The sequence below is a fragment of the Crocuta crocuta genome, unplaced genomic scaffold (genome assembly GCF_008692635.1).
Source record: "Crocuta crocuta isolate KB4526 unplaced genomic scaffold, BGI_CrCroc_1.0 scaffold142, whole genome shotgun sequence".
NCBI classification, from domain to species: Eukaryota; Metazoa; Chordata; class Mammalia; order Carnivora; family Hyaenidae; genus Crocuta; species Crocuta crocuta.
The window spans coordinates 2,078,414-2,091,133 of record NW_027528892.1 but is presented as its reverse complement, the minus strand read 5'-3'; the positions used below and the strand labels follow the sequence as shown (position 1 = coordinate 2,091,133).

Genomic DNA, 12,720 nt, shown 5'->3' with positions numbered 1-12,720 from the left:
CGTGTCACGGCGTGCGTGCGCCTGTGTGTGCCTGTGCGAGCGTCTGTGACCATGACAGTGACGGTGAGTGTGCAGCTGTGTGTGTGCGATCCTGTGACACGGCGTGAGGTTGTGTAACCTTCTGTTGGTGTGACAGTGCGACCCAGTGTGAGGGGACGGGTGCCAGGCGAGCTGCCAGCACGAGGGCTGTGTGGCTCCTGCGGCGGCTGGGTGTTCTCGGAGACCCGGCGGTCCGGGCGAGCCTGAGCGGGACTGGGATGGAAGGGAACACCTGAGAGGAGGGGGAGGGAGGGGGGTGCCCCAGCTTCAGGCCGGGAGGGCAGATGAGGCTGCTGGGCCTTAGCCCTCTCTGGTACAGAAGGAGGGTCTTTCCCTTCCTCTCCTGGGCTCTGCAGTAGGTGAGGAATTGAAGAGGAAAAAGGAAGAGAAGACCTACTGTGTGCTATTTGTCACCATAAATAAGTGATATTTACTGAACACAAGGATGTGCGAAGCACTGGGTGGAATGCTTCCTGTGGATCACCTCATGAGCCTCCCAGCAACTGATAGGGAATAGGTACCATTTCACTGGTGAGGAAACTGAGGTTTGGAGTGGTTACGTAAGTCATGGAGGTTGCACAGCTCCTGAGCGCTGGACCCAGTATCTGCGGGCAGGTGTTCTGATCCCCAAACCAGGTGGTTCTTACCATTATGTTATGTTGCTTCTAAGATAATTGCTTTACTCTCCAAGGAAGATAGGTTTACTAGAAAATAACTCATGATTAGGTGTTTCAGTAACTGCAAATGCATAGCCCCTTCTTCGATCTCTTTTTGAGGAAATTGCTCAGAAAAGTTCAGCAATTGGTTTCCAGGTAGAGTTTGTCATAAGCCACGGCTACAAGCAGAGTGTTCTGACTCTTTGGTCCAGTGTCTTCCAGACCACATGACCCCTCTGATGCCTACTCTGTATAAAGATGCTTTCTCCGAGGCATTGTTTGTAGCTTTATCTCATTTCGTAGTAAGGGTGGTAACATATTCCCTTTTAGTATCATTATCTGATGGAAAGACCAAAAAGTCAAACCTGGATTCCAGTTGGGCTCAATTACTTATTAGTATGAAGCCTTGGATAATTTCACTGATGAGCCGATTTCTTGTGTGAGAAGAGTCCTTACTTGAGAGTTCTATTTATGGTTTCTTTCTCCCACTTCAGCTCTATTTTTCAAGACACTGCCCTTCCAGTGAGGAGCCTGGAGGAGAACAGAAGAGCTGTCATAAATTCTTAACGCCATGTCCAAGGTAAGGAAGGATTTCTTCTCCCTGAGGTGCTTTGTTTTTCAGGTTTTATATCATTATCTTGCTTTTCTTCTGAAATTCCCCAGCTAACAAAGCACCATTCATTCGGTGACCTGGTCCTCATGTTCTTCAGTGCGGTAAAAGGAGGTCCCCAAAAACCCAGTGATCTTCCTTTGTTCCTCAACTGGCATTTTCATCTTCGTTCAAGAAATAGCTCAGCTCCTCCTATGGGTTAGGTGTTTTGTTAGGAGCTCTCAGAAGGCAAAAATGCACTCCCTGCAGGGATATGAAAGCCCTCATTTTAGGGATTTGATTCATTGAGGTCAAGGTGTTCTGATGTGACCACTAGCTGAAAGCTTTTTCACAGACCCAGGTTTGAGAGGAAGGCAAGACAAAAACTACTGGGCAGTCTTGGTTATAGTACTCGACAAGATCTCTTGCTCAAGGTCATTTTGAAGAGTGGGATGTGTTGGGTTTGGAGTGTTAAAGTGTGAGTCAGTGAGGGCAAAGATTTTCCTAGGCACTCAGTGGGCTCATAAGAATAGGATTCCACGGGAGTAATAAAGTCCTATCTTAGGGACATTTTGAGTTAGTAGTGGACTACAGATAGGATATTCTAAGTCATGCAGTTAAAATTAGCGAAATCAGTATGGAAAAATAGCAGGACACTTTTTGAAAAAATGAGAATAGAAGAGGTACTTGAATTTATAGTTTAAAATGGCTGCATACATCTATAACGAAAACAGTAAATACTGTGGAATGGGAACTAGAAGAAACAAATGAAAAGATCAACATATAATGCCCAGAAACAAATGCCAGTACAAATAAGAATGGAAAATATTTACTCATTCACTGAACATAGTTATTAAAGACTTAATGTATACTAAATGCTGGCAGTAGTGTGGCAAATAAGAGACATTTTGTTTTCATAGTTTAATGTCTACTTATTTGTTTATTATGATAATGTAAATGTTATTTTATTTTTTTTAAATGTTTATTTTTTTTACAGAGAGCATGAGCTGGAGAGGGGTAGAGAGAAGGGACAGAGGATCCACAGTGGGCTCTGTGCTCACAGCAGAGAGCCTGATACAGGGCTTGAACTCCCAAACTGTGAGATCACGGCCTGACTAGAAGTTAGACACTGAACCAACTGAGCCATCCAGGCACCCTTGTGATATTACTGTAAAGTTTATTTATTTTGAGAGAGAGAGAGAGAGAGAGATAGAGTACAAGAGGAGGAGGAGCAGAGAGAGAGGGAGAGAGGTAATCCCAAGCAGGCTCTACACTACTAGTGGAGTGTCGGACGCTTAACCAGTTGAGCCACCTAAGAGCCCCATAAGTGATATTATTTTAAATCAGTGGAGACAGAATGGATTATTCATTTAGAAAAGACTCCTTCCTCACACTTTGAGGTTAAATACATTCTGTAGATTAAATGTAAAAAAACTATGTGAAATGCTGGATGAAAATATAGAACATGGCTGTAAACAAGAAAATGAGCCAGAAGAGAAATCAGCTAGAGCAGCACTGTCCAGTAGAACTTCCTGTGCTGATAGATAATAGAAATGTTCTACGTCCACACTGGCCAGCACAGTAGCCAATACTACTTGTGGCTTGGAGCTCCTGGATATACTAGTGTGACTAAAGAACTGAATTTTTAATGTTAATTGATTTAAAGTGAAATAGCCACATGTGACTAGTAGCTAGTGTATTGGGTAGCAAAGATCTAGGATCATAAAATAATAAAGCCAGAACGAAAATTGTGGGTGATCTTGTCCAAGCCACTTATTTTACAGACGAGAAAAACAGGCCAAGTGAGGAAAATGACATATCTATGTTACTAGTTAGTGATTGTATCAGATGTAAGAAGTTATAGTATATGTTGATTGTTAATATAAATAGATGATGGTGAGTGATGATTTAAAGATGGCAGTAGAAAATAATGAAGGACACTGTGAACAGTGATGGAACACATCATTTCATTCCTCTGTTTGGCATCTTCATTGGCTTCTCATTTTACTTGGAATGAAATCCAGTGTCCTTTCCACAGTTTCTAAGGCCCTGCATGGTCCAGTTCCTGGCTACCCCAGACCTCATTTTCTATAAGTCTTTCTGTGCTCCAGTCACACTGGTCAGTTAGCTGTTCGGCGAGCTTACCCAGCTCTTTCCTGTCTCTGAACCTTTGCATTTGCTCCTCCCTCTTCTGTAATTCTCTTCCCTTAGATGTTGGCATGGCTTGCTCTCTCACTTTTAGATTGTTGTTCAAACATTACTGCTTCCTTCAGGTTTACCTTGATTGTCTTACCTAAAACAAACACCTTGTCACTCGGAATGTCACTTCCCTTGTTGTTTTTGTTTTTTATCATAGTATGACCTTATGTTTAATGTCTTTCTCCTACATTAGAATATTAACTCCACAAGAGGAAGGACTGTATTTTGGTCACCATTGTATTCCCAACACTTGGAACATTACAGGGAGTAGGCATTCAGTAAATATTTGTCAAACTAGGGGCGCCTGGGTGGCTTAGTCGGTTAAGTGTCCGACTTTCGCTTAGGTCATGATCTCGCGGTTCGTGGGTTCGAGCCCCGCGTCGGGCTCTGTGCTGACTGCCAGCTCAGAGCCTGGAGCCTGTTTCGGTCTGTGACTCCCTCTCTCTCTGACCCTCCCCTGCTCACGCTGTCTCTCTCTCTGTCTCTCTCCTAGAAGTAAATAAAACATTTAAAAAAAAAATTTGTCAAACTAATGTATAAATGAATAAGATTATGAAGTCCTCACCTGTAAGAGAGACCAGAAAGGTTAAGAGCCAGCTACCTCTTTTCTCCTACCACTGAATTAGTAATGGAAAAAGCAAAAAGCAGAGGGTAGGATGTATAGAATAGACAGAGCCCATCAGCACAAAGGCAGTTTCTGGGATCCCACAACTCAGTCTCTGAATCAGTCTCTGGTGAGGGGATCCAGGAAACCACATTTTTATTAAGTCCAAAAATGATTTTTTACTGTGTTTTTTAATGTTTTAAATATTCATTTATTTTTGAGAGAGAAAGAATGAGAGGGGGAGGGGCAGAGAGAGGAGACACAGAATCTGAAGCAGCTCCAGGCTCTGAGCTGTCAGCACAGAGCCCGACGCGGGGCTCGAACTCCTGAACCATCAGATCATGACTTGAGCCAAAGCCAGATGCTTAACTGACTGAGCCACCCCGGCGCCCCACGTCCAAGGATGATTTTAACACACAGTTTTTGAAAGCCTCTCCTGAAGATCACACTAACGTGCGCCTCTTGTAAACAGCACAGTGTTGGCTGCGGCTTGAGGCCTCCCACAGTGCCCGTGCCTGCCACCGTTCTCCGCGCTCGCAGCCAGGCCCCGCGTGCCTCCCGTGGTCTCCTGTGCCTCCCACAATCCCAGATCTCCCTCAAAACATTGATTTTTTTTTTTAAGACATCCAGTCTGAGAATACTTGTCTTTTTTTTTTTTTAATATTTTTATTTATTTCTAGGAGAGAGAGAGACAGCGTGAGCAGGGGAGGGTCAGAGAGAGAGGGAGACACAGACTCCGAAACAGGCTCCAGGCTCCGAGCTGGCAGTCAGCACAGAGCCCGACCCGGGGCTCGAACCCACGAACCGCGAGATCATGACCTAAGCGAAAGTCGGACGCCCAACCGACCAAGCCACCCAGGCGCCCCTAAGAACACTTGTCTTTTAATTAGTGTTTAGTACATTTTCATTTACTGTAATTACTGATGTATTTGTAACTTGTCTATCATATTGTGGTTTGTTTTCTACTTATTCCATCTGTTCTTTGTTCCTTTATTTCTTCTTGTTTACCTTTTTCTGGATAAATCAAGTACTTTTTCCTTATCTTGTTAATTATACATTCTTTTTCTTCTAGTGGCCACTCTAGGATATTTACCTGTATCATTATGTAATTATCTCCTTTCTTCCTTCTGCAGTCTTCTTCTATAGTTAGTACTCTTCTTACTTTCTGAACAAGATAAGGCCCCATAGTGATTTAACTCCAATTTATTACTATTATTAGGTATTATGTTTATAGTTATTCCTTTGGGGCTCTTAATTTCTTCTTGATTTTCCTTTCCATTTCTTTCCATTTTCCTCCACCTAAAGAACCATTAGTATTCCTTTGAGTCAAAACTTTACTCCCAGCCTGAATTATTTTTTCAGTAGCTATTCTTGCTAGATCAAAATAGTATAATTTAAATTTTTTCTGAGGTTAAGTAAGTTTGGGGAATCCTAGTCTCTGTGAAAAGAATATCTTCTAGGATTCATTTTAAGGAAATAGTTAAGAGACCTCTGTTGAATCTTTAATTCAATATATAATAATATTACATGAGAACTATAATGTTAAAATCATGAGAATCCCTATTCTCACATTCTGAGAAATTAAGATTCATATAAATGAAAATAAACAAGGGGTTAGTAAGTAAGGTTCAGCATATTTATACCACATAATGTTATCAATCAACAAAAGTGATTTTATAAGTGAATGTGAATAGGTAATCATAGACATGTGAATAGGTAATCATAGACATGTCTATATAAGGAAACATTTGAACAAATACATACTAACTGTATATTTTTATGTTTCTAGGAGGTAAGGTGACATGGTGGGTAGTTGTGGGGATGGAGGACTTCCAATTCTTTTGACTTTTTTTTTTAGTGTTTATATTTTGAGAGAGAGTGTGAGCGGGGGAGGTACAGAGAGAGAGGGACACACAGAATCTGAAGCAGGCTTCAGACTCCAAGCAGTCAGCACAGAGCCTGATGCGGGGCTCAAGCAGGGCTCGAAACCACAAGCTGTGAGATCATGACCTGAGTGGAGGTCGGCTGCTTAACCGACTGAGCCACCCAGGCGCCCTCTTTTAACTTCTAAAAAATCACTGAGGGTAGAAATGCTGACATTCTTTGATAAGTTTCTTTGATACTTACAAATTGTATGAAATTTCTGTTTGACCAAATCAAAATAAATATTAAAATATTTGCAAGATATTCAAGTCTCCATTGGCTGAGAGGAAAAGGTCAATCAGTCAGTTGAAACCTAGAATCCTTTAGGATGTGCAGGTAAAAAATGTCTTTTAACAGTGTTACCTAGCAAAAGCTGCTTCACCTGTTTCTAGTGGAAATGTGTGTAGAACACTTTTTTTTTGCACAAAATATTAGTTTGTATTGAAGTGTTTGAGTTTTAATAGAATTTATGATGGACAGTATCCAGCCCAAGACCCAACTCATGTTCCCTTCCTTTCTTAAAGCCTTTACTCACGTCCTATATTTCCCTGTAATAAGAAGTGTTTTAGAGATGGAAGCATGTAAGATCAGGCTGATGCATGTAACTGATGTTTCTTGAAGGCATACTTCTGCTTCCCTTATAGCTTCCTTAACATTTGTGTCCATTACTTGGGCACTAGCCCAATATTTACTCATTTTTTCCATTAAAAATATTTGCATAAAATTACTGATGTAGTTAAGTACATCTTCAGTGGGTCCATTCCACTGCAGAGTCACATTAATAGGAGTGATGTTCATATCTGATGACCACTAAGGCAAGGGCACACACCAGAACTTACCCTAGCTGGGATACTGGAGGCCACTGGAGGCTGGGCATTTCCCTTCAGTTGCTGGGTTGTGCGGAGATCTAGGTGGTCACCACAGGGCTCAGTGCAGTAGCTGTTTACCAACCATTGTGACAATATTTCAGTATTTAACAAGTCAGTTCAGCTGTGCAGATGTAGACCATTGAGTGCATCCATAGAGCAGCGCAGTTGAAGAGCTGGTATTGCTCTGTGACATATGCCAAACCAACAGAGCATATGGCAAACCACACGGATGCTCTGGCAAGTCTGGAGTAGATTTACCTCATTAGAAAGAATACCCATTTTGAATTTTGAAGAAGCAGACTAGGTCTTATTCCATGTTATAAAGATCCTTAATTCAGCATAGTGTTACTTGAGAACTATACTGTAGCATGTAAAATACTCTCGCTTGTTAGACATGCACAACTGGGTATGTTCCTCTAGTGAAAACTGTAGGGGTTTTTCGTTACAGTTCATTATCACATCTGAAATACTATTTAACAGTGCTTAAAATTACTATTGTCTCTGTAAAGAGAAGTCACCATCTTTGAAACTCACTGGGGTAATCAAGAGCTGTTAGAAAATCTTTTAGGACTCCAATTGTTCTGTTATGGCATACATCTCTTTAAGTTATATTTTGCAAAATCACTACAGAACTTATTAGTATATTTATTATCTATATGTTTAATTTTGAGAAATCCATATTATAGGCATCAGGTGTGTATATATATATGTATACGTATATACGTATATATATGTATACATATATACGTGTGTATATATATACACGTATATATACATATATATACACGTATATATATATATACGTGTATATATATACCCGTTTACATAGCTGGAACATTGGCCATTCCATTGAAGAGTTTGGAAAATGTAGGTTTAGATCACATACAACTTATAGGGCTTAACTCATGTTCCTGTCTCTTCCTTAAAGTCTTTGTTCACTACCCTAGTCTGTCCTGATTTTCCATATTGAGAAATGCATTAGCATTTAGTATGAATAACATATTATTTTCTTCTTGTTTATAGTGTTCTGTTATTGCCCATTTTTGCGCTATAAATCTTTTCACCATCAGTAGACACTATAGTATGTCAAAAATTGTATACTTTTCCATGACAGAATATTAAAACTAAGCACAAAGAAGTCATCTTAACAGTTGTTTAACATATGCTGCACAGAACCTAAGATACTGCGTGAAAATATCACCACATGTAGTATTTCTATCTAAAAGTACAATTTAACTCTTCAAACCATGCCAATCTGACGTTAGAAACACTAGTTGAGCATAAAAGAATATGTTTATGTCATTTCAGGATTTGGTGACATTTGGGGATGTGGCCGTAGATTTCTCTCAAGAGGAGTGGGAATGGCTGAACCCTGCTCAGAGGACTCTGTACAAGAAGGTGATGTTGGAGAACTATAGGAGCCTGGTATCACTGGGTAAGGAAGTCTCCACAGAATTCAGAATCTGCACATAGGGGTGCTTTCCGATGTTTAGGAAGCCTCTGATGTACTTCACTAAATTTCTCTTTCTTGTGATTCCCCCAATAGGTTGAGTTTTGTAGAACTGGCAGCTTCATTGGATTATTCCTACCACTTCATTTTCCCCATTCTTCAGAACACTTCACCTCTTCTATACTCCCTTCTATAATGCCCTCATCAACTTCCTGATGACCAAGCAACTTAATCTGACTTACGGATCTGGCTAATTCCCCTTTTATTTCTTGTAAGCAGGAGTTTCAGTTTCTAAGCCAGATGTGATCTCATTACTGGAACAAGGAAAAGAGCCCTGGATGCTGAAGGAGGAGGGGACAAGAGGCACATACCCTGGTGAGTGAGAACTAGGAAGGTAGAGTCCACTGCAGGGAAAAGCTCAGCTATTCTGAAAGGTTCCAGCGTATAATTGATGTTTCCTGGGTAGCTTTTCTTAAAGGCTGAAGGCCTGGAAGAAACATTGAGGTGCCATTAGTGTGAGGTCCCTAACTTACTCTTCTTGCATATATTCTCTCCTACATCACTGTATTGTCTAATAACCTTCTCCTATGCTCTGGGTCCAAACTGTCTGTGTCTGCTTGTCCTTCCTTTTAGTTTTGGCACAAGTTGCTCCATCACATTAAAAAAAAAAATCCAGGGGCGCCTGGGTGGCTTAGTTGNGAAAAAGTAAAAAAAAAAAAAAAATCCAGATACCACAATTCCTATTTTTTTTTATTTTTCAGTCACTCATTCCTTTATATTGAAGGATTGACTCATTGAATTTTTTTTTTGAGAAAACAATTCTACTATTTGGGCATATTCAGAGGTTTATTAACCACTAAGGAAAAAATAAATAATTCCTGGTTATATTTTCAAGTCTGGGTAACTGAATGGTGACACCATGTACTAGAAGTAAGCCAGAATATGTTAGTAGGGGAAAAGATGATAGTTTGACTTGGGATACAAGAGTTATTTTTACAAAATGGAGAAACTTCTGAGTGAAGAAATGCAAGATGCCACTGGAGTGAAGCAGAGGCTTAGAAGAAAAAGTCTGAGGTAGAGATGCTAGTATGAATGGATGAGGTCACTAGTTTTACAGTTTGAGAGATAAAACCTGGTACTGAGGTCTTTGTAAGGAAGTGGATCTTTGGCAACTCTCTCAATGTTCTCTTTCTGATAAATAGTCTCTTTACAGTTTCTGCGTTGGGTGAAATTTTATAATTTTTTTTTTTAATTAAGCAGTCATTATTATTGCCCAACATGGGGCTCAAGCTCATGACCCTGAGATTAAGAGGCGCATACTCTACTGACTGAGTCAGCTCTAAATTATAATTAGGTGTCCCCAAATTTATATTTTTATTTTTTAAAAGTTTATTTATTGGGGCACCTGGGTGGCTTAGTCAGTTAAGCGTCCAACTTCAGCTCAGGTCATGATCTCATGGTTGGAAAGTTTGAACCCCGTGTCAGGCTCTGTGCTGACAGCTCAGAGCCTGGAGCCTGCTTTGGATTCTGTGTGTCCCTCTCTCTCTGCTTCTTACCTGCTCACACTCTTTGTCTTTCAAAAATACAAAATAAACATTAAATAAATAAGATTTATTTATTTATGTTGAGAGGGGGGAAGAGAGAGAAAGAGAATACCAAGCAGGCTCTGTGCTGTCAGCATCGAGTCTAACGCAGAGCTCTAACTCACAAACATGAGATCATGACCTAAGGTGAAATCAAGAGTTGGATGCTTAACTGACAGGGCCACCCAAGTGCCCCAAAAGACATTATCTTTTCATTTAGGTTCTCAAACTTATTTTCGTGAATCTGAAAAAAATAATCTTGTAATCCTTTTTATTTTTAGTGTCTGTAGTTTCCAATTTTAACTTATTTTGTATATCTATTCTTTTTTAAAAAAAATTATTAGGTAGCTAGTCATGAATCAATTTTAAAGTTCAGCTTAAGGATTTTTTTTTTTTTTTAAATTTCTGAGAGAGAGAGACAGCGTGAGCAGGAGAGGGTCAGAGAGAGAGGGAGACACAGAATCCGAAACATGCTGTAGGCTCTGAGCTAGCTGTCAGCACAGAGCCCAATGCGGGGCTTCAACCCACGAACCGTGAGATCATGACCTGAGCCGAAGCCAGATGCTTAACCTACTGAGCCACCTAGGCGCCCCCAGCTTAAGGATTTTTTTTATTATTGTTAACCACTCTTCCAATTCTCTATTTTTTGCTTTTCACTAATTCCATTGTTCTAGTTTTCTTAGGTTTATTTTGTTCTCCGTTTTGCTGAAATAAATGCTTGATCATTTCACTCTCTTTTATTCACTAAATTTTTAAGGGCTATCAATTCTCCTTTGAATATAACTTAGCTGTTTTCCAGAGATTCTGATTTTTAGTGTTTCTGTTATTGCTGTTTCCTAAATAACCTACTTTGAAGAAATTTCTCTTTTACACAAGAGTTGTTTAAAAGAAAGTTTTATAGTTTTATTGTATTTTGATCAAATTGCTTTATCACATTTATCAAATAGGAATTGATACTAATTCTACTTTCTAACTTTAGGATTTTATATGGCCAAACATATAATTGGTATTTGTAAATATTCCATAGGTTCCAAGGTTTAAGTCTTTATTTTCAGTGTAAAGAGGTTGTTACGTGAGTTTTACTCTTTTTATTGTTATTGAAGTCTGTCTTTACTTACCTTTCTTATTTCCATTTTATTTTTTCTTAATAACTTTATTAAAGAATTACATACAGTAAATCACATCCATATACATCATACAATGTGATCAGTTCTGACTATTATATAAACCCATGAAACAATCACCATAATCAAGACATACAGTGTTTACGTCACCCCAAAAGATGGCCTGTGCCTTGTTTTGAACCATTTTTTCTCCACTCCTGGCTCCAAATGCTATTACGATCTCTGTCATTTTAGATTAGTTTCCATCTAACCTGATTGAACCATATGGTATATATTGTTCCGTCTGGCTTATTTTACTCATAATTTTGAAAATCATACATATTTTTGTGTAGATCTCCCACATTTTGTTTTTCCAGTCACCTGTTCATGAACATTTGGGTTGTGTCCAGTTTTTGGCTATTATAAAGTATCTCTGAAGCTGTCATTTACAGGACTTTGTATGCATGTATGTTTTCATTTCTCTTAAGTAAATCTCTAAAAGTGGAATGAGTCATACAATAGGCGTATGTTTAACTTTTTAAGAAACTGCCAGTTTTCCAAAGTGTCTACCATTTTATTTCCCAGCAGCAATGTAGGAGACTTACACTTGCTCCATATCTTTACCATATCTTGGTATTGTCAGCTTTTAATCTTACTCATTCTAATGGTTGTGGTATCTCACTATGCTTTTAATATGCATTTCTCTGGTGACATAATGTTGAATGTCTTCTCATGTGCTAATTGATCATTCATGTATCTTTTGTGAAGTGTTCAGATCTTTCCCCCGTGTTTTACTGTGTTGTTTTCATTTTACTAAATTATAAGAGTTCTTTATATAGTCTTATTACAAGTCTTTTGCCATTTATATGTATTGGGGTATATGTATGCCAGTTGTGGCTTGTGTTATTTTCTACTGGTGTCTTTTGAACATTCAAAGTTTTTAATTTTTGTAAAGCCAGCTTATTAACTTGACTTGTTTGGTGGTTTGGTGTGTCATACCTTAGAAATTCTTGCTACCTCTAAGTCACATAAATGTTCTTCTCTGTTTTCTCCTATAGTTATAGCTTTTACACTTATATGAGTTAAATATTGTGACTTAAGTGAGGTAAAGAATAGGTTTTGGTGCTCCTCAAATTTGGATATACAGTTGTTCCAGTATATTTTTTTGAAAAGACTTCACCCATTATACTGCCTTGTCGGGACCTTTGTACCAAAAGCAGTTAATCATATCTACATGGGTCTAGTTCTGAACTCTATTCTATTCCATCTATCTATATATCCTTTCATCAGTACTAGTCTTAATTACTGTAGCTTTATAGTAACTTTTGATATCAGATAGTTCAACTTGTAAACTCACTTTAACTATTTAGATCCATTTGCATTCCCAAGTAAATTTTAGAATGAAGTTGAGAATTTCTCCCCCAAAGCCTGCTAGAATTTTAAGTGGGATTATGTGGAATCTATACGTCAATTTCAGAGGAACTGCTATCCTAATTAATGCCATTTGAGTCTTTTAGCTCATGAGTATGGTGTATTTATTCATTTATTAATTATTCTTTTTAAAATTCTATTAGTGGGGCGCCTGGGTGGCTTAGTCGGTTAAGCGTCCGACTTTTGCTTAGGTCATGATCTCACGGTTCGTGGGTTCGAGCCCCGCGTCAGGCTCTGTGCTGACTGCCAGCTCAGAGCCTGGAGCCTGTTTCAG

The 12,720-nt window shown here is 39.1% G+C and overlaps 1 protein-coding gene across 5 annotated transcripts in view; it reads left to right on the top strand.

The window, feature by feature from the left end:
* The window catches only part of ZNF583 (zinc finger protein 583), a 23,268-nt gene continuing 10,548 nt past the window's right edge, over nucleotides 1-12,720 (top strand). For 3 of the 5 annotated variants that reach the window (XM_077757012.1, XM_077757011.1, XM_077757009.1), the window contains exons 1-4: nucleotides 1-63; nucleotides 1,190-1,275; nucleotides 8,188-8,314; nucleotides 8,606-8,704. In XM_077757012.1, the coding sequence (XP_077613138.1) occupies nucleotides 1,267-1,275; nucleotides 8,188-8,314; nucleotides 8,606-8,704 (235 nt within the window). In that variant the 5' untranslated portion in view covers nucleotides 1-63; nucleotides 1,190-1,266. Of the gene's footprint in view, nucleotides 64-637; nucleotides 676-1,189; nucleotides 1,276-8,169; nucleotides 8,315-8,605; nucleotides 8,705-12,720 lie in introns of those variants that run through there. The other 2 variants (XM_077757010.1, XM_077757008.1) reach the window with 2 other exon arrangements.